This window comes from Rhinopithecus roxellana, chromosome 11 (genome assembly GCF_007565055.1).
Source record: "Rhinopithecus roxellana isolate Shanxi Qingling chromosome 11, ASM756505v1, whole genome shotgun sequence".
Classification (NCBI taxonomy): Eukaryota; Metazoa; Chordata; class Mammalia; order Primates; family Cercopithecidae; genus Rhinopithecus; species Rhinopithecus roxellana.
Window position 1 is genome coordinate 36,486,763 of NC_044559.1, and position 23,171 is coordinate 36,509,933.

Genomic DNA, 23,171 nt, shown 5'->3' on the forward strand with positions numbered 1-23,171 from the left:
ATTTTATAGAGCTTAGGGAATATATTACAAGAGGGCCTGACCTAATTTGTGGGATAGGGAGTAGTTGAGGTAAGGGAATGATTGAGTTTTGATTTGAAGAAATGACTTGATAAGGTGTGATAGTGTGAGGATAGATAGGAAGAAGTGAAACCAAAAGGGACAGCATGTACAAAGATTTGTGGCTAGAAAGAACATGGAATGTTTGAGTTACTAAAAGAAAACCAACATTGAAACACCTAGAATATACAAAGCAAAAATAGGAAGCTTACAAGATCTGCAAGATCCAAACAATGCTGTGCTTTATAGAACATGTAAGATATGGTCTTTATCATAAGAAAAATAGGATGCCATTGAAGGACATTTAGAGGAGAGAAAAATGTTACATTTTGCTTTTATTTATTTATTTATTTTTTTGAGATGGAGTCTCGCTCTGTCGCCCAGGCTGGAGTGCAGTGGCCGGATCTCAGCTCACTGCAAGCTCCGCCTCCCGGGTTTACGCCATTCTCCTGCCTCAGCCTCCCGAGTAGCTGGGATTACAGGCGCCCGCCACCTCGCCCGGCTAGTTTTTTTGTATTTTTTTTAGTAGAGACGGGGTTTCACCGTGTTCGCCAGGATGGTCTCGATCTCCTGACCTCGTGATCCGCCCGTCTCAGCCTCCCAAAGTGCTGGGATTACAGGCTTGAGCCACCGCGCCCGGCCACATTTTGCTTTTAAAATAATCAGTCTGCTTTCAGTATGTAAAGCAGCTTGGTGGGGTCAATAGAGCATAAAAGAGACCATTTTTGGTTTATTTTTTGAGGCATGTTCCTAAAGCTATCTGTAAAATATCACTACAGCACATTGAGACTATTAAAATACTTGTGCTTTTATTCACATGGGTTTTTATCATTTACTAAACAATAGTCTAAGTTTTCAGATACTTATATTTATAATCGTACCATTGTTTAAATGTTTTTGGACTCTTGATATTGTTGTGAAAGTCTGTATGTATCCTTTACAGACTCCTCAGGTTGGCTGACTATAAGATCATAAACATATGTTTATTAACAAACATATGAATATAAATATACATACGAGAATCTAACTTTTGAAATCCTTCAGAATTCTTTCAGAAATAACTACAGTGAATAAGGAAGTAAAATAACTTTATCGAATGCCTTTATTTTATCAGACAGTCTTCTCTAAGCCAAATACACACTCACATAATTATGTTTAATTCACAGAATAATCCTATGACATAGGCGGTTTTATCCGTGTTGTACCACTGGGTCTCATTGAACTTAATTAACTTGCATAAAATAACTTAGTTGTTACATGGAAGATTACAACCAAGATCTCCTTAAATAGTATAGATGATGCTAAATTAAAACGGAAACAGTAACTCAGTGAAAAAGCAAATTATTAAGCTGCAGTTTGTTTCTCAAAAAATTCAAATATAAAATTTCAGAAACAAGTCAAAATTTATATCTAAGATTCTTGTTTCCAATTAGTTGAAGTTTACATGAGCAGTGCCATTGATATAGCATATGCAAATCAGGCTTATTTTTATTTGTTATCCTAACATGCCTGCCATCTTGCATCTCAGATACAAAGATATTTCCAATATACACCTTGATGATTTTTTATCACTGGTTACTATCTTCTTAAAAAATACATTATTTCCTGCAGATTTTGTTGCAAGAGTAAAGCAAATCTTAAATATTCACTACTTGCTGTTCATCATTCCAAGCATAAAATGTACTCAGAAACTTTCTTCTTAGTTTAAGTTCTCTTTCAAAATGTCTTTTTATGCATATACATTTTTAGTCGTCACTTTCCACCTAATCATTAGTTTTTTATATCTGACTTCTTTAAACATCTTGTATAGGTTAAAAGCCTTTTCTCTTTATATATATATATATATATTTTGCTTAAACTCCTTTTTCATGCAATGTGTTTTACTCATCAGCTTAATTTAGTACATAATTTGTTCTTGTAGTAAATAGCAGACACTTTTTTGCACTATGGCTGCTAGACCAGTATTGACTAAACAACCTTAAAAAAATCAACTTCTGCACGTTGAAACTTAACCCTGGGCATATTCTGGTCATGTAAGACTAGGATGAGAGACCCATTATCTTGTATGTTTTTGTTAGCCTATATCTGAGAAGTTTGTGTATTAGGAATGAAATATGCCATTTTTGGAGAGAAACATAAATACAGTTGACCCTTGAACCCCATGGGGTGTAGAGGCACCAACCCTGCATATAGTCGAAAATCTGCATATATCTTTTTACTCTCCCTGAACTTAACTGCTAATAATTACTATTGGCCAGAAACCTTACCAATAACATAAACAGTTGATTCACATATGTTTTGTATGTTATATGCATTATATACTGTATTCTTACAGTAAAGTAAGCTAGAGAAAAGAAAATATATTAAGAAAGTCATAAGGAAGAGAAACTATGTTTACTATAAGTAGAAGTGGAAATGGATCGTCATAAAGGTCTTCATTCTTAATGTCATCATGTTGAGTAGACTGAGGATGAGCAAGAGGAGGGGTTGGTCTTCCTGTCTCAGAGGTGGCAAAGGTGGAAGAAAATTCACATATGAGTGGACTTGCATAGTTCAAACCTGTGTTGTATAGGGTCATCTGTATATCAATCTATTTAATGTGTAGGTATACATCACGTGAAAAACATGTTGAAGATCAAGGATTAAAACAAAGAAACTCTCCGAACACTGGTTTACATTTTTTTTTTTGGCCCAATAGTAGAAATACTGCATGTTCATTCTAGAAAAGAGACAAATAAAAATAAAAATAAAAATTACTAATTTCTCTACCTAGAGAAAATGGTTACTAAATTGTATTCGTTTTCCTGTCATTTATCTACTGATATTCTGTGTTAGGGTGAGTAATGCACCCCCAAAGATGTCTACATCCTCCCAAGAACCTGTGATACATACTTTCCTTAAATGATAAGAGGAAGTTAGCATATATGCTTAAACTAAGGATTTTGAGAGAGACTATTCTGGATTATCCTGTTGTGCTCAGTGTAATAACAAGTATTCTTATGAAAGGGAAGTGGAGTAAATTTGACTACAGTAGTAGAAGATGTGATGATGGAAGCAAGTGGAGAGATGTGAGGGAAGGGACCATGAGCCAACAAATGAGGACAGGCTTTGGAAGCTGGAAAAGGCAACTTTTACCATACATTGATTATTCTTATATGAAAGAATTATTACTAATGTGTTTACCAAATGATGATTTTCTATTTCATCATTTCTTTTACATCTGTTAACTGTTAGGCAGAGCTGTTCCTTCTCCCTGCTCATTAATTTGTTTATTTATTTATTTATATCAGTATGGACTTATGGATATCTATTTAATTTTATGATTTATATGAAATTACTGTCGTTATTTATGTTGTAGCTCAAATTGTTCTAGATCTGGTCATTAAGATTCCCCCTCAATTTGGCTTCTGTGTTTTTTAACATGACTCCATCATTTGTTGAGTGCATCCTTATTTTCTAGCATTACAAGATATTTCAGGCTTACCTTGTACTTTCCATCTTCCAGCCCTGGAATCAACTAGTTCCCATTTCCCCAAGATGCCATGGTTTCTTATATTGGAGAATAATGTTTAGAAACCAAATTAGGAATTATATATGCTCATTGGTTCTGGAGTTTTATTCTTTCTTTCCTTTAAAAATTTTATGGGTTTCCTGACCCATGCACTAGGGTATGACAATGGTATTACCCTATACCTTGTCATTAATAACATTACCTATGAAATATCAAATTCAAATATCTTACCACCTTTAGTCCATCTTGCTCACTAAGTACCAATGCCATAATTATTCAAACTCATTGAAATTTGTAATTCATTAACCCTACTTGTTTTCTCATTTTCACCCTAAGTGCCCTGCTGTCTTCTTTTATGACCTTAACCATGTGAGGTTTTATGGTCCATTATAGTTATCAGTCCTTAACTAATACTGCATATTTTCCTCCCACTCCTGTTTCTTCTATTTGTGCAGCAAAACTCAAACTCTTGTTAACCCAACTCTTCACTACTCTGTGTCTGAACTTTCTTCACCCTCACATTGCTGGGGGGAAAAAATCATATAGCTGTGTTGACTGGTTGGTCTTGAACTTTATCAAAGGAAAATGCAAAACTACCTGGTAGTTTTCCTGCATTTCCCTTTTAATATTCTCCAAAGAAGTGTTTTAAAACTTCATCTCTATTCTCAAACCTTTATCTGCATGAGCTAATAATTTTACCTCCTGCTTCATTGAAAAAGTATAAGCAGAGGCGAGAGAATGGCTTGAACCTGGGAGGCAGCGGAGCTTGCAGTGAGCTGAGATCTGGCCACTGCACTCCAGCCCAGGGGACACAGCGAGACTCCGTCTCAAAAAAAAAAAAAAAAAAAAAAAAAAAAAAAAAAAAAAAAGAAAAAAAAGAAAAAGAAAAAGTATAAGCAAATAGATGGGAATATCCCCATTTTTTTCACCACAACAATCAACAAACTTTTTTGCACTTATACTTATTTTCTCTGCCTTTAGTTTATTATCAAGGAAAGAATGCGTCTGTTCCTAACAAAAGCCTAGTTTTCAATTTGTTTTGCTCTAAACTTTATTCCTTTAACTCTATAAGGGCCTTTGCTCTTCCATTTTTCCCTTATCAACAGTTGCTCAGACTCTACTGGACCAATTTCCTTAGCACACGTATACGTGTTTTAATATATCTTATGTTAAAAATAAAATTTTTCTACTCCCCTTGTACTTCTCCAACTATTGCACCATTTCTGTATTTTCTTTCAGATCAGCCCTTCCCAAAATAGTTGCCTAAACTTGTCACCAAATCTTTACCACCCATTTCCTCTTCAATCCCCACAACTCCATAGACGTTGCTTTTCTAAGGAAGCATACCACAGAATCGAACAGTTGAAACAGTCTATTTCTTGACTTTCCTATCATACTTTCCAATTTCTCCTACTCTGTCACTGACTGCACCGTTTTAGTCTTTTTTACTTTTTTTTTCCCACTTGACTTTATCAGTTTCCATAGTTTTAAGTAGCATCTAAATTTTGATGTTCCAAAACTTGTAGTTTTGATCACTTTTCTGAGCTGCAAACTGATTTCTCTGACTTTGTTTGATACTATCATTTAGATATTTTATTAGAAAATCATATTTAATATTTTCAAAACAGAACTCTTGGTTTTTCCTCATTTTCCAAAATTTTATTCTTTACTCAGACTTCCTCATTTCAGTAAATGTACATAATGCCTATATACTTACTCTTGTCAAATATCTGAAAGCCCTTTGATTCCTGATTCCAAAACCTTCTTTGAGTCCCCTTGTCTGATACTCTCCTTCCTCCCCTTACTTTGTGAGGGTGTTTAGTAGTTCAGTTGGATTTCCTTATACAATATATCTCAAAGATATATATCTTTCTCTGTTCTACTTCTCCGACCCCGTCCAAGGCACTGTCATTTTGAGTCTGGTCCTTTTTAGAAGCCTCCTTGAGTAGTTTTCCCATTTTCAATTTTGATTTTCTTCAGACTTTTTCCAATCTGCCACCAGGGTGACATTTAAAAATTAGAAATCAGACCATCTCATTCCCTAGCTTGAGATCTTCTCATGGTTTTCCTGATGTAGCCCTTACCTACTTTCTGACTTTGTCTCTTACAACTCTCCAAAAATCGTTCTAAGCACAGTGGAATTATTTTTTTTTCCTCAAAGAGCGCAACCTCATTTTCATTTGTCTTTGCACTCACTCTCTTTCTCTGTCTCTCTCTCTGTCTCTCTCTCTGTCTCTCTCTCTCTCTCTCTCTCTCTCTCTCTCTGTGTGTGTGTGTGTGTGTGTGTGTGTGTGTGTGTGTGTGTGTGTGTGTGTGTTTGACCAGGAACTTTTTCACTGATTGTTTACATGACTTGCTTCTCATTTTTTGTTTATAATTTCAGATGTTATTTCCTTTTGTGTGCCTTTTGTAAAGCAACCTTCTCTGAACCTATAATACGGATTGGTAAGCTTTTGCTGTAAAGGGCCAAATAATAGATATTTTAGGCGTGGCAGGCCAGATGGTCTCTATTGTTCCTACTAAACTCTGCCAATGGAGCAGACAGGCAACCATAGACAATGTGTAAATGATTAGTGGTAGCTGTGTTATCATAAACTATCTACAAAAACAGGCTGTGGACCAGATTTGTTCTGCGGGCAGTAATTTGTAACACCTATTCCAAAACATTACCTTGCTATCTTTATAGCATATACCACTCTCTTAAAATGTCTTATTTGTGTGATTATTATTGGTTTTGTCATCTATTAATAGAACGCAAACTCCGTCGGAACAAGGTCTTTGATTCCTCACTTCTCTCTTCTATGTGTCTATAATTCTGATTGGAGTTTTGTTAATTTAAAAGATTAATCTGAGGAGAACATATATATATTTTTAAGTGTTAAAATTTAGAATGTTCCTTAGCAATCTATTTATCATGTGTCGTTACATCTTCTTTTATGACCTAAAATAGATTTTGTAGTTTTGTAAATTAAAGATTTATTTAGTTTATTTCTGGGATTTCATTTGGCTTGGAAATTTTTATTAGTTTGTTATTCAGAATAGTATTTTTCAACCATTACATTTTCTGTTGAATGTAAAACCTCTATTGATGTAAAAGAAAAGCTATTGATGATTATATGTGTTTAAGTTTTTGCATTTTTTGGGTGATTTGACATCACCAAATTATTATATTGATGATTTATAGTGATGTCATTAATGATGCATTTTTGGTTTCAAAGTCTATAACTGATTATAATTACACCTGTTTCTTTTGATTAGCATTTGCCTGATGTGTCTTCCTTCATCCTTTCAGTCTTTGTGGGCTCTATTATTATAGGCATATCTCTTAAAAATAGAAGACTTTGATTTTGCTTTTTCCTAATCTGTAAATTTTTGTGATTAATGATGAGTTGAATCCATTTATTTTTGGTGTTATTATTCATATCTTTGAATCAATTTCTACTATTTTAATGTTTTTAGTTTATATTTTTACTTTTTATATATTTGTTTTTAAGCCTTTTATAGTTTTTTTGGAGGTGGAAACATACTGATATCCCCCTCCTATAAGATAAGCATTTTAGCATTCTTTTATTTTTAGCATAACTTTTAGCATAACTTTTTTTTTGGAATTCTTGTATACTATATTTTTTGGAATTCTAATATCACAGTGTTTTGATATTCTCTAGACTTTCTATTCTTGGTTGTTATGGATATGCATTTTTCTTTGGTCACTGCAATTTTTACAAAGATAACAAATTCACCAAGGTATTTTATCAGCCCCATGTCCGTATCTCGTGGTATACTTTTTGCTACACATTCTATATTTATCTCTTCTCAAGTCTTTAATCAAAAATTGTTTTAACGGAAGTCTGCGTGTCAAAGCTTCTGAAGTCTGTATGCCTCAGAGTATTTATTATTCCTTCATATTTGAGTGTATGCAACTAATAAAGTAGACCTAATATGTGGAGCAAAAATTGATTAAGCTACAATAAAAAATTAAACATACCTCTTTAGAGTATTAATAGATCAAGCAGACAAAATTCAGAAAGAATATCAAAGATCTGAAGAACACAGTTAATAGAAATATGAACATTTCTCAAAAGAAGATATTCATACAGCCAACAGACACATGAAAAAATGCTCATCATCACTCGCCATCAGAGAAATGCAAATCAAAACCACAATGAGATACCATCTCACACCAGTTAGAATGGCAATCATTAAGAAGTCAGGAAACAACAGGTGTTGGAGAGGATGTGGAGAAATAGGAACACTTTTACACTGTTGGTGGGATTGTAAACTAGTTCAACCATTATGGAAAACAGTATGGCAATTCCTCAAGGATCTAGAACTAGATGTACCATATGACCCAGCCATCCCACTACTGGGTATATACCCAAAGGATTATAAATTATTCTACTACAAAGACACATGTACACGTATGTTTATTGCGGCACTATTCACAATAGCAAAGACTTGAAATCAACCCAAATGTCCATCTGTGACAGACTGGATTAAGAAAATGTGGCACATATACACCATGGAATACTATGCAGCCATAACAAAGGATGAGTTTGCGTCCTTTGTAGGGACATGGATGCAGCTGGAAACCATCATTCTTAGCAAACTATCACAAGAACAGCAAACCAAACACCGCATGTTCTCACTCATAGGTGGGAACTGAACAATGAGATCACTTGGACTCGGGAAGGGGAACATCACGCACTGGGGCCTATCATGGGGAGGGGGGAGGGGGGAGGAGGGAGGGATTGCATTGGGGAGTTATACATGATATAAATGATGAATTGATGGGTGCTGACGAGTTGATGGGTGCAGCACACCAACATGGCATAAGTATACATATGTAACAAACCTGCACGTTATGCACATGTACCCTAGAACTTAAAGTATAAAAAAAAAAAAAGAAATATGAATTATAGCCATAAAGATTAAAAAGAGGATTTCAATTTGCATTTATTTTACAGATGATATAATTGTTTCCATAAGAAATCGAAGTGTCTACAGGCAGATTATCAGAAATAACAGGAATGTTTGTCAGGTTGTTGGAGACAAGATTAATATTAAAGTGCCTTCTTAGACATGTTGCTCTACCAGCTGTTAGGGCTAACTAAAGAGTTACAGTAATTAAGGCAGTGTAGAGTTGTTTTTGTTTTGTTTTTTGGTCACAGGGATAGGCATAATCACTGATGTAATAAGATCGTCTCAAAATAAAAGCTGTAGGTATTTATATATTAACATTTAAGTCTTATCTGGCTACATTACTGAATTGTTTATTATTTCATAGCTTCTTAGTTGTTTTATATTAATTTCTTGGTAAACACTGATTCTAGGCAGAAATAGACAACTTTGTTTTCTTTTTAAAAATACTCATATTTCTGTGTAATTATATTTTTGTAATTTACCTCTGTCATCTGTTCACCTTTTGTCTTTGCTATTTTCATATTTGTATTTGTCTCTTAGTTGTAATGTGTGTGTGAGTTTTTTTTTTTTCAAAGTTGATATGTAGATTATGTCCTTTTAGGACATCTGTTTACTTGAAATTTTTATTTTATTTTATTTTATTTTATCTTATTTTATTTTATATTTTTAAGATGAGTCTTGCTCTGTCACCCAGGATGCAATGCAGTGGTGCCATCTTGGCTCACTGCAACTCTGCCTCCCAGGTTCATGCAATTCTCCTGCCTTAGCCTCCCGAGAAGCTGGGCTTACAGGCATGCACCACCATGCCAGTCTATTTTTGTATTTTTAGTAGAGATGGGGTTTCACCATGTTGGCCAGGCTGGTCTCGAACTCCTGACCTCAGGTGATCTGCCCACCTTGGCCTCCCAAAGAGCTGGGATTACAGGCTTGAGCCACTGCACCCGGCCTTGAAATTATTATTTTGTTGTTCATGAATGGGGACAGCATTGCTGAGTATATATTTTCCAAAAATATTACTTCATTGTTTTTCTTTTGACATTTATTTCTGCTTAAGAGCGCTTGGCTGCTGGGCACAGTGACTTATGCCTGTAATCCTAGCACTTTGGGAGACTGGGACGGGTAGATCACCTGAGGTCAGGAGTTTGAGACCAGCCTGGCCAACATGGCAAAATCCCCATCTCTACTAAAAAATACACAAACAATTAGCGGGATGTGGGGGCACACGCCTGTAATCCCAGTTACTCAGGAGCTGAGGCACGAGAATCGCTTGAACCCGGGAGGCGGAGGTTTCAGAGAGCCAAAATTGTGCCATTGCACTCCAGCCTGGGTGACAGAGCGAGATTTCGTCTTAAAAAAAAAAAAGTGCACTTGGCATGTTGCCTAATCCTACTCTGTAAATAACTCATTTGTCTGTGTGAGTGTGTGTGTGTGCGTGCGTGTGTGTGTGTGTGTGTGTGCCTGCACATACCTATATGGACATGCCTGGATATCTGTAGTTTTTTTTTTTTTTTTTTTAACAATAACTTCATAGAGATATTTTCAAAAAACCATGAAAGTCGCCATTTTAAAGTGTACAATTCAGTAGCTTTTAATATATACACAGTTGTGCAACCATCTGCACTGATTTTGGAACATTTTTATCACTCCAAAAAGAAACCTGTACGTATCGGCAGTCACTTATCATTCTTTTTTCACCAACTAGTGCCTACCATTTATCTTCTGTATGGATTTGTCTATTTTGGACATAACAAATGAAATTATGGAATATGTGGTCTTTTGTGACTGATTTCTTTCATTAGCACAGTATTTTTGAAGTTTATTCATGTTATAGCAGATATCATTACATTATTTCTTTTTATGACAAAATAACATTTTATGTGTGAACATATCACATTTTGTTTACCATTCAGTTGATGGACATAGGTTGTTTTTACATTTTGTCTATTATGAATAATATTGGCATAATATAATATGCTTTTTATATTTATACAAGATACTTCCTTTAAATATTTAGGTTTTCTTCATCATCAGATTTTTTTCTTTATTTAATATATTATATGTGCTACCCTTCATCTCGTTATGATCTCTGCTTTAACTGCATTAGTCATGCATACAGTGAATTTTTCTGTGTAGCATTTCTCTTGAGTGATTTTCATCTCTATTTCTATTTTGGGAGGCTTTTTCATATTTGACCTACATAACACTATTTCAGGTCTTATGATGTATTAATCATTCTGTTTTCTGATTCTCATATTAGCTTTTTAAATTTTGCCATTACATTATTACTTTTTTGTTTTTCCTTTTGTAATTTATTTAGCTCTCTTTTTATTGTAATCTTTGGTGTTATTATCTCATTTTTCATCTTTAATTTCATGGAGTCAATGTTTTTTAGATTTTATCTTTCTCAACATGTTTCCCATGGGTATTTTAAATAACTAAAAAAAAACTGTACTTAATTAATTGTATCTACTTCATCTATTAGTATCAAAATGAGATTTTGCTCTTTTTCTCTTCTTACCATTTCAAGTCAAAATAATGTAAGAAAAGCAAAAATGTTAACTTTTTGTATCTTTTTGTTTTTATGATTAAAAAAAATCTATGCAATTGGAATTTGGAGCCTGAAGTATGAATGACTTTGTATTCTCCTGAAGTTCTACCAAGCTCATACAAAAAGTGAAAGGGGTAAAGAAGAGAGGTCCTTCTTTATATCACTTTTACCTATTTTTATAAACTCGATTTTTATGTAAAATTGGGAAATTAATTGTGGATCTCTGATTTTTTTTGGAATTAAGAGAGGTGGTTTGCTGATTGTTTGCCAAAATATTTAAAAACTAGTTACATGTATCGTTTAAAGTGGTTCAAAACTCTGGGCTCTTTAAAATCAACAGGTTGATTTATAGATACTTATAGCTTTGATTCTTCAAGCCTTGAAATACAGCTATTTAATATTTTTTTCTATTCACAAAGTTTTCAAAAAGTGGTCCTAGCATATTTAAACATAAAGAATAGTTTATCTTTTTTTAAGTTATGGAAATTTAAAATGTGTTAAAAATTATAGTATATATACTTTTATTTATGTAGTATATATATTTTATAATATATACAATATACTTAAAAATCATGTACCTGTTACCAAGCTTTAATAAAGCTTGACACCTTGCTATATTTGCTTTAGATTTTTTAAAAAGAAAGTAAACATTACCAATAGAGTTGAATTTTTTTGTGTCTTTTTTTAGATGGAGCCACCAAATTGTATTTTGTTTTGTCCTTAATATGCTGATGTTATTTGTTTGCAATATATATAATAATCAATATTTATTGAGTACTTTAGTATATGTCAAACACTGTTATAAGTACCTTTTATTTATTAGCTCACTTAATCATCCATAAAAATTATTACTATACCACATTATTTAAAAAATATAAAAATTATATATTCTGTGAATCCTACAAATTACTTTTATGTGCAACATATTTGAGATTTATCAATGCTAATATATGCAGCTGTAGTGCATTTATTTTACTTATGTAGAATATTTCTACAGATATAACATTTATTCATTTTACTTTTGATGCACATCTAAGTTGTACTTAATTTTTCAAAATAATACATAATTCTGGAATTACAATTCTTATACATTTCTACTTGAACTGGAAGTTCCTTGAGGTATACAATTAGAAATGGAATTGCAGATTTATAAGATTTTTCCCAAATTACACTGCAAATATTTATATTAATTTATGCTCCACCAAGGTATGCAATACTTTTCTTCCACTTCCTCACCAACATTTTGTATTTTTATTCTCTTTAATATTTGCCAATTGGATAGTTTTGAAAATCTATCTTGTTTTTACTTGCATTTTCTTTATGACTTGTTGAAACTTAATATCATTTTACATATTTATTGTGTATTTAATTTTCTCTTCTTTGAATTATTGGTCTTTATCTTTTTCTTATTTTGTAGTTTGTCTTTTTCATATTGTTGACATTTTCTTGATATATACTAGTTTTAATTTAATAGCTTCTGGATATTAACTTTTTGTACATTATTTATACAGCAAATATCTTCTCATAGTCTATGACTTGGCTCTTGATCTTTGTTAAAAAGGACCTTTATACATTCTTCTCTTTGCTACATGGCACCTACCCTAAAATTGAATATTGACCGCATAATTGGATATAAAACAGTACTTGTCAAATGCAAAAGAACTGAAATTACAACAAACACACTATTGGACCATGTAAAAATAGAAATCAAGATGAAGAAAATTGCTCATGAAATTAAACAACATGCTCCGGAATGACTTTTGGATAAATAATGAAATTAAGGCAGAAATCAAGAAGTTCTTTGAAAATAAGGAGAATAGAGCTAAAATATACCAGAATCTCTGGGACATAGCTAAGGCAGTGTTAAGAGGGAAATTCATAGGGCTAAATGCCCACATCAAAAAGTTAGAAAGATCTCAAATTAACAACCTAACATCACAACTGAAAGAATTAGAGAAGCAAGAAAAAATCAACCCCAAAGTTAGGAGAAGACAAGAAATAACTGAAATTACAGCTGAACTGAAGGAAATCAAGACACACAAAAAAACCATTTAAAAGATAAACAAATCCAGGAGTTGGTTTTTTGAAAATATTAGTAAGATATGTTGCAAGCTAGACTATTAAAGCAGAAAAGAGAGAAGATCCAAATAAATGTAATCAGAAATGATGAAGGGAATACTACCACTGACCCCACAGAAATAAAAAAAAACATCACCTCAATGATCTGATCACCTCAATGCACACAAACTAGAAAACCTAGAAGAGACAGATAAATTCCTAGAGACATGCAACCTCCCAAGACTGAACCAGGAAGAAATTGATTCCCTGAGCACTCCAATAATGAGCTCTGAAATTGAATTAGTAATGAGTATCAGGTTAATTGCAGTTTTTGCCATTGAAAGTAATGGCAAAATCTGCAATTACTTGTGCTCCAGTCTAATAGCCTGCCAACCAACTGGAAAAAAAAAAGGCATAGAACTTGATGAATTCACAGCTGAATTCTACCAAATGTACAAAGAAGAGCTGGTACTATCCCTACAGAAACTATTCCAAGAAATTGAGGGGAAGGGACCCCTCTCCAAATCATTATATGATACTGATATGGACAGGAGGCAGGAAAACACTGGGTAGAAGAGGGCAGTCCCTGGGAGGGCCCCATCCTCAAGCCTCGAACAGTCTCCCAAAGTGAGAAATTTCTATCCCCAGTTTTCTGCTCGTATGTTGCCTTTTCCAAAATCACCCTGGTCTGCCCTACCCTCCCATTATGTACCCGTAAAAACCACAGGCTCCACTGGCAGAGGAGCTGCAGAAAAGGAGAGAAGAGAATAAGCAGCCAGACATTGGAGAGAAGCAGCTTGACTTCAGAGGGATGACTTGACGGGGAGTATCAGAGAAGAGTTTGGCTGGAGAGAGCAAGACTCTAGGGAAAGACCACCTTCTCACCTCATATCCTTTCCACCTCCCCTTCCCACTGCAAGCCACTTTCATTGGCAATAAAATCCTCCATATTCACCACCCTCCAGTTTGTTCATGCAACCTGATTCTTCCTGGATTCTGAACAAGAGCTCAGGAGCCATGGGTGTGGACACTTGAGCTATTTAACACTTAAGCCTTCCATGGATGGCAAAGCTAAAAAGACACTGTAACACATGCCCTCTGGGGCTTCAGGGGTTTTGGGTACTCCCCAGACCCAAAACCGTGGGACTGCACAGAGTTTTGCTTCTGCCGGCACCCGGAAGCATTCATCCCGGTTCCTGCACCTGCTCACTTGCGTGCTCCCCCTCCCACATGGGATTATTTAAGAGCTGTGCGCTGAGTGAGGCACCCTTTTTGTGAGACCCATGAAGGCATCAGGGAAAATGTTCTGTTTCAATGCCAGCATCATCCTGATACCAAAACCTGGCAGAGACACAACAAAAAAAGAAAACTTCAGGCCAGTATCTTGGATGAACATAGATGCAGAAATCCCCAACAAAATACTTGCAGAACAAATCCAGCAGCACAGCAAAAAGCTAATACACCAGAATCAAGTAAGTAGGCTTCATCCCCAGGATGCAAGGTTGGTTTGACACAAGCAAATCAATAAATGTGATTCATCACAAAAACAGGACTAAAGACAAAAACAACATAGTTACCTCAATAGGCGCAGAAAAAGCTTTCTATAAAATTTAATATCCCTTCATGTTAAAAACTCTGTAACTTAGGTATTAAAGGAACATACCCCAAAATAATAAGAGCCATATATGACAGACCCACAGCCAATAACATACTGAACGGACAATAGCTGGAATCATTCCCCTTGAAAACTGGCACAAGACAAGAATGCCCTCTCTCACCACTCTTGTTCAACATAGTATTATAAGTCCTAGACAGAGCAATCAGGCAAGAGAAAGAAATAAAGAGCATCCAAAGGAATGCTATCCTTCTTTCCAGGAGACATGATCCTATATCTAGAAAATCCTATAGTCTCAGCCCAAAAGCTCCTTCACCTTTTAAACAACTGCAGTGAAGTTGTCAGATACAAAATCAGTGTACAAAAATTACTAGGTTCCTATACATCAGCAACAGCCAAGCTGAAAGCCAAATCAGAAAGGCAATCCCATTCACAATTGCTACAAAAGGAATAAAATACCTTAGAATACAGCTAACCAGGGAGGTGAAAGATCTCTACAATGAGAATTACAAACCACTGCTCAAAGAGAAGACACAGGCAAATGGAAAAACATCCAGACTCATGGATAGGAGCTGTCAATATCATTAAAATGGCTATACTGCCCAAAGCAATTTACAGATTCAATGCTATTCCTATAAAACTACCAGCAGCATTCTTCACAGAACTAGAACAAAACTATTTTAAAATTCATATGGAACCCAAATAGAGCCCGAATAACCAAGGCAATTCTAAGCAAAAAGAATAAAGCTGGGGGCATCAGGTTACCAGCTTCAAACTATATTACAGGGCTACAGTAACCAAACCAGCATGATACTGGTACAAAAACAGGCACGTAGACCAATGGAACAAAATGGAGAGCCAGGAATTAGGCCACACACCTGTGACCATCTGATCTTCAACAAAGCTCACAAAAACAAGCAATGAAGACTCCCTTTTCAATAAATGGTACTAGGATAACTGGCTATCCATATGCAGAAGATTGAAGTTGGACCCCTTCCTTTCACCATATATAAAAATTAACTCAAGATGGATTAAAAACTTAAATCTATAAAAATCCTGGAAGACAAGCTAGGCAATGCCATCCTAGACAAAGGAACAGGCAAAGATTTCATGACATAGATACCAAAAGCAATTACAACAAAAGCAAAAATTGACAAGTTGGATCTAATTAAGGAGCTTCTTCACAGCAAAGAAACTACCAACAGAAACTATCAACTATCCTATAAAATGGGAGAAAATATTTGCAAACTATGCATCTATCAAAGATCTAATATCCAGTATGTATATGGAACTTAAATTTTCAAGAAAGAAACAAGCAACCTCATTAAGAAGTGGGCAAAGGATGTGAACAGAAACTTTCCAAAAGAAGACATACATGTGGCCAAGAAGCATATGAAACAAAGCTCAGTATTGCTGATCATTAGAGAAATGCAAATCAAAACCACATAGAGATACCATCTCATGCCAGTCAGGATGGGTATTATTAAAATGTCAAAAAATAACAAATGCTGGTGAGGTTGTAGAGAAAAGGGAGCACTTTTACACTCTTAGTGGGAGTGTAAATTAGTTCACCCATTGTGGAAAGCAGTATGACAATTCCTCAAAGAGCCAAAAGCAGAACTACCATTCAACCCACTATTCCCATTACTTGGGATATATGCCCAGAGGAATATAAATCATTCTACCATAAAGACACGTTCATACAAATGTCCATTGCAGCACTGTTCACAATAGCAAAAACATGGAATCAACCCAAATGTCCATCAGTGACAGATTGGATAAGGGAAATATGATATGCATATACTGTGGAATACTATGTAACCGTAAAAAATGAGATCATGTTTTTTGTGGGAACATGGATAGGGTTAGAGACTATTATCCTTAGCAAACCAGTGCAGGTACAGAAAACCAAATACTGCATGTTCTCACTTACAAGTGGTAGCTAAATGATGAGAACTAAAGAACACAAAGAAGGGTACAACAGACACTGGGGGCTACTTGAGGGTGGAGGATGGGAAGCGGGAGAGACAACTATTGGATACTGGATTTAATACCTGGGTGATAAAAAAAATCTGTATGGCAAATCCCTGTGACATAAGTTTATCTATGTAGTAAATCTCCACATATATTTCTGAACCAAAAATAAAAGTTTTTTCAAAACAATATTTATTGTGCAGGGGATTTAAACTTTATTAATTTTTTCCTTTATGGTTTAGATCTTAATGACATGCTTTCTTAAGGTCATAACAGATGCTCTCTTGTATTTTTGAAAGGCTATAGAAGTTTGCTTTTTAATATTTAGGTCTTTAATTAGCTGAAATTGATTTTTATGTTTGATATTTTATGTTTGATATAGGATATAAATTCAGACTTTAGTTTTTTATTTTTATTGTTTGTTCCTGTGCCATTTATTCAGTCTCCCTTTCACCACAGATTTTTTTAGTGTACTTTATTGGGATGTAATTGGCATAGAAATACTGTACACAATAAATATGCACAATTTGATGAATTAGGAAATAATTATACATCCATGAAACCATCATCACAATCAAGACTATAAATATATCCATCCAACACCTTAAGTTATTTGTTTAACTAATTTATTTTCTTAACACTTAATATAAGACCTAACTTGTTAGCAAATTTTAAAAATATACAATATAGTATTGTTAACTGGAAGTACTATCTTGTATAGTAGTTCACCAGAGCTTAATCATTTTGCATAACTGAAGCTTTGTACCCTTTGAGTAGCACTTCCCCTTTTCTTTCTTCCTATCCCAACACGTGATAACCCCCATACTACTGTCTGCATGTATGAATTTGATTATTTTAGATTTCTTATACATGTGGAATAATAAAATATTTGTTCTTCTGGTCAGGCTTATTTCACTTAGCATCATGTTCTCCAGGTCTATCTATGTGGTTGCAAATGGCAGAATTTCCATCCTTTTTGATGCTGAACAATATTTAATTGTATGTATATACTACAGTTTCTTTATTGGTCATCTTTCAACAAACACTAAGGTTGCTTCCATGTCTTGGCTATTGAGAATAATGCTATAAAGAACATAGAAGTGCAGATATCACTTTGAGATCCTGAATTCAGTTTCTTTTTATCTACATATACCTAGAAGTGGGATTGCTGGAACAGATGGTAGTTCTATTTTTAATTTTTTGAGAAGACACCATACTGTTTTTCATAATGGCAGCACCAATTTGCATTCCCATAAACAGTACACAAGAGTTCTTTAGAGAAATGTCTATTCAGACTCTTTGCACAATTTTAATTGGGTTATTTGTTTACTTGCTATATAGTTGTTTGATTTCCTTTTATGTTTTGGATATTTACCCCTTGTCCAATGCATGATTTGCAAATATTTTCTCTCATTTTATACCATTTTCTTTTTTTGATTGTTGCCTTTGCTGTGCAGAAACTTTTTAGTTTGATGTAATTTCAGTTGTCAATTTTTGCTTTTGTTGCTTGTGCTTTTGGTATTATGTTCAAGAAATCATTGTGAAGTTCTCTGTTGATAAGGATTTTTTCTGTTTCCTTATAAGAGTTTGATGGTTTCAGGTTTTACATGTAAGTCTTTAGTCCACTTTGAGTTGATTTCTGTGTATGGTATAAGGGTCCAATTTCATTCTTTTACATGTGAATATGCAGTTTTCCTAAAACTGTTTAATGAAGACACTGTCCCTTCTCCATTGTGTTCTTGGCATCCTTGTTAAAGCTCAGTTAACTATACATGCATGGGTTTATTTCTGGGTTCTTTACCCTGTTACATTTATCTATATATCTTTTTTCATGCCAGTACCAAACTGTTTTGATTATTATAACCTTGTAATATATTTTGAAATCAGGGATATGATACCTCCAGCCTTTTTTCTTCTTGCTCAGAATCGTTTTGACTATTTGGGTTATTTGGTGGTTCCATATGAATTTTAGGAGTTTTTTCTATTTATGTAAAAGAAAGGCACTGGGATTTTGATAGGATTTGCAGTGAATCTGTAGATCACTTTGGCTAGCATGGGCATTTTAACAATATTAATTTTTCCAGTCCATGAACATGGGATGTCATTTATTTGTGTTTAATTTCTTTTGTCAATGTTTTATAGTTTTTAACGTTCAAGTCTTTATTCTCTTTGGTTAAGTTTATTTCTAAGTATTTTATTTCTTTTGATGCCATTGTAAGAATGTTTTCTTTAATTTCTTTTTCAGATAGTTCATTGCTAGTGTATAGCAATACAACAGATTTTTGTATGTTTATTTTGTATCCTGCAACACTGTTGAATTTATTTGTTCTAACAGATTTTTGTGTTTGTGTGTGTGTATGTGTGGAGCCTTTAGTTTTTTATCTATATAATATATCATCAGCAAACAGAGATTACTACTTCTTTCTGATTTAGATACCTTTTCTTTTTCTTGCCTAATTGCTCTGGACCTTACTTCCAATACCGTCTTGAATAGAAATGGTGAGAGTGGGTGTCCCTTCCTTGTTCTGGAACATAGAAGGAATACTTACAGCTTTTTATCATTGAATATAGTGTTAGCTGTGGGCTATTCACATATGGTCTCTACTGTGTTAAGTTTCTCCTATACCTAGTTGTTCAGTATTTTTATCATGAAAGGGTGTTGAACTTTGTCACACGTTTTTCTGCATCTGTTAATGATAACATAATTTTTATCCTTCATTCTGTTAATGTAGTGTATCACATTTATTGGTGTGTATATGTTGAACCATCTTTGTATCTCAGAGATAAAGCCTGCTTGATCATGGGCTTTGGTCCTTTTAATGTGTTGTTGAACTTGGCTTGGTAGCATTTTGTTGAGGATTTTTGCTGTCACCACTCCTATTCAACATAGTAGTGGAAGTTCTGGCAAGGGCAATCAGGCAAGAAAAAGAAATAAAGGGCATTCAAATAGGAAGTGAGGAAGTAAAATTATCTCTGTTTTCAGATGACTTGATTGTATATTTAGAAAACCCCATCATCTCAGCCCCAAAACTCCTTAAGGTGATAAGCAACTTCAGCAAAGTCTCAGGATACAAAACCAAAGTGCAAAAATCACAAGCATTCCTATACACCAATAATAGACAAACAGAGACAAATCATGAGCAAATTCCCATACAATTGCTACAAAGAGAATAAGATACCTACGAGTACAACTTAGAAGGGATGTGAAGGACCTCTTCAAGGAGAACTACGAACCACTGCTCAAGGAAATAAGACAACACACAAACAAATGGAAAAACCTTCCATGCTCATGGATAGGAAGAATCAATATTGTGAAAATGGCCATGCTGCCCAAAGTAATTTATACATTCAGTGCTATTCTTATCAAGCTACCACTGACATTCTTCACAGAATTAGAAAAAAACTACTTTAAATTATATGGAACCAAAAAAGAGCCTGCATAGTCAAGACAATCCTAAGCAAAAAGAGCAAAGCTGGGGGCATCACACTACCTGACTTCAAACTGTACTATAAGGCTACAGTAACCAAAACAGCACGGTACTGGTACCAAAACAGACATGTAGACCAGTAGAACAGAACAGAGGCCTCAGAAATAATACCACACATCTACAACCATCCAATCTTTGACAAACCTGACAAAAACAGTTAAGGCTTGCTCTTCATTTGAGGTTTTTGTACTTGTCCTCTGTGCCTGGAATATTTTTTTTCTGGTAAACTCCATATTCATTTACTATCTCAATTCTCTAAATGTTTCTTCTCAAAGCTGGAGGCATACTCCTACCTAACAGTATCTCCCTCCTCTTTACTGGTTTATTCTTGTCCAAAAGACTGATGTTCATTCAGTAGAGTATAAGTTGCAAGAGGACAGAAATTTTTATTTTTTTTTTATTGTATCTGCATTGCCTAGAACACTGGCACATTGAATTTTCCTCTGCAATTTTTTGGCAGTCAGATGAAAATTGGAACTATGACCTATTGCGTAATTCTCATTATTAGGTATAAGGACACCTATAAATTCTTAGACAAAATGTTGCCTTACACTGAATTATACAATAAATATATAGGGTGAATCTTATAAAGTATACAAGTAAGCATATGAATAATGCCTTAATAGTTTTAAAAATAAATTCATTTAATGTAATTCAATCTGTACATTCTATATTAATACTTTTTAATAGTTAAGGATATAATATGAAAGGTATGTATCCAAAAGATAGAAGTAATCTATATTTTTATTTAAAATAATTTGAAATAATTTTTATAAATGTAGCAGTTTAATGTTATTAGCAATACGTCACCCTCATGTAATATGCATAGCCACTCATGACCTGTAACATTTAAAGGTTTCACCTTGGTTTCAGCATTATGTGTGGACAACATTAAGAATATCTTTTCCCAGAATTCCTTGTATTATTGTGAATAAATGTCATATCTGTAAAATGACGTTTATCATAGAATCATTTAAAAATTACTAAAAGTAGAAGTGAACACAATTGAAAAACAAGTAAATACATTACAGTATATGACAAATATTATTTAGCTATCAAACTTCATGTTTTCAAAGAATTTTGAGTTTATGAAAGTTATGAAGTTTTATGAAAACGTCTATCTTTATAGCTACAGAATTCTAACTGGAATAAAATGTACCAAAATGTTAACTGTATTTCCCTGTAGTTATAAAATTATAGATAATTTTTATTTTTTTCTCTTTTGTATAGTTTCCAGAATGTCTATAATGTTTGTTTTAACTTTATAATAGCATCAGAAATAATAAATATAATTTTTAAGGAATTAGTACCTCTTCCATAACTATGTTTTGCTTTTTGTTGATTGAGGACGAAGATTTGTATTTTGTTATACTTAAATATACCACTAGTATTTAATGATAATCATTTTTAATATCAGTGTACAATATATTGTAACCTAAATTTTGCTTTGTAGACAGTTTTTAAAGTACATATCAGGATTGTACTTTTTTTCCTCCCTACAGATAGCCTTTTGATTGATTATCAGTTTACCTTCAGCTTATTACAGGAAGATGATCGCCACCATACTGCCATAAACTTTATAGCAAACCCAGAACAGGTGAGGAAAGATTGTTATCTTTTAAAGTATAATTATCCTAGTGTCAATGGATACAACTTTTTTTTTCATATTTCATTGTGATTTTACCTCTTCTCAGAATTATCACATTGTAGGGACTTTGTAGAAACTACTAATCCTGTTAATTTTTTCTGTCTTCGTGATTCAATAATTTGTGAGTTTGATATTTCAGATTTTGCAAATAGCCCTATATTTTAAATTATATATAATTTCTCCCTTTATATATTCTTGTAACAAAATTTATGCCTATAATTATGCAAACACGGACTGTTCGTATTTAAAAATAAATATCTGTCGGGTGTGGTGGCTCACGCCTGTAATCCCAGCACTTTGGGAGGCTGAGGTGGGCGGATCATGGGGCCCAGAGATCGAGACCATCCTGGCCAATGTGGTGAATCCCCATCTCTTCTAAAAATACAAAAATTAGCTGGGCATGATGGCGCGCGCCTGTAGTTGCAGCTACTCAGGAGGCTGAGACCGGAAATTTGTTTGAACCCAGGAGGCGGAGGTTGCAGTGAGCTGAGATCGCACCACTGCACTCCAGCCTGACGACAGAGTGAGACTCCATCTCAATAAATAAGTAAATAAATAAATAAATAAATAAAACTAATGAATTCAAAGCATACTATATTAAGTATATTTTCCTTTCCTTTATACCATTCCATAGTAATAGGTTTTCATTGTCTTTTTTTTAAGTCAGTAGTTTATCTGAGTTATATGAATGACAGATTCTTTAATGAAATGACTACATCATTGATATAATTGTATAAGCTTTTGAAGTTTATATATATGAAAGATTAATTGTGAATTTTAATTTCAATCCATCAGTTCAGGTAAAGACTCCTAGGTTGTCTTGAAATAACACACATATTTTGCTATCCATCTGAGACTTTATTAAGTTGAAAATCCTGAGAATGGAAATATCAAACATAGGGTTTATTTGGGTTGAATTTTAGTTCTTTTAAAACTAACATTCATACATTTGAAATGAAGTTATGTTAAATATATATATATTATTATTTTTATAAATTAATCCATATTGTTAAATTCATATCATATATTTAATGTTTTTTCAAGTAGGTGAAATCTCTAAATATATTATTACCATGACATTTTCCAGCTTCTTTCCTTTTAATGTAGTTCATTGGACTTGCTGACAACTAATATAATTTCTTAAATTTTTCTTTTCCAGTAAAATAGCATTCTGCCTCCCCCATTACCAAAAAAAGAACAGTTTATTTTACATTTTATGTTTACTCTTTATTCCCTAGAGTTTAAGAATGACTATATTCTTGGGAAATACATTTAAAGTTTTGACTTTTAAGTAAGAATTTAAAAGATATTTTGTTTCAAATACAAGGCGTCCTTCACTGATTATCTGTTTA

General features: G+C 33.8%; 1 protein-coding gene across 1 annotated transcript in view; it reads left to right on the forward strand.

Annotated features, from left to right (window-relative positions):
- The window catches only part of ATRNL1 (attractin like 1), an 845,855-nt gene that overhangs the window by 340,948 nt on the left and 481,736 nt on the right, over positions 1-23,171 (forward strand). The window contains exon 22 of the mRNA XM_030941431.1: positions 21,674-21,768. Coding sequence (XP_030797291.1) covers positions 21,674-21,768 — 95 coding nt within the window. The remainder of the gene's footprint in view (positions 1-21,673; positions 21,769-23,171) is intronic.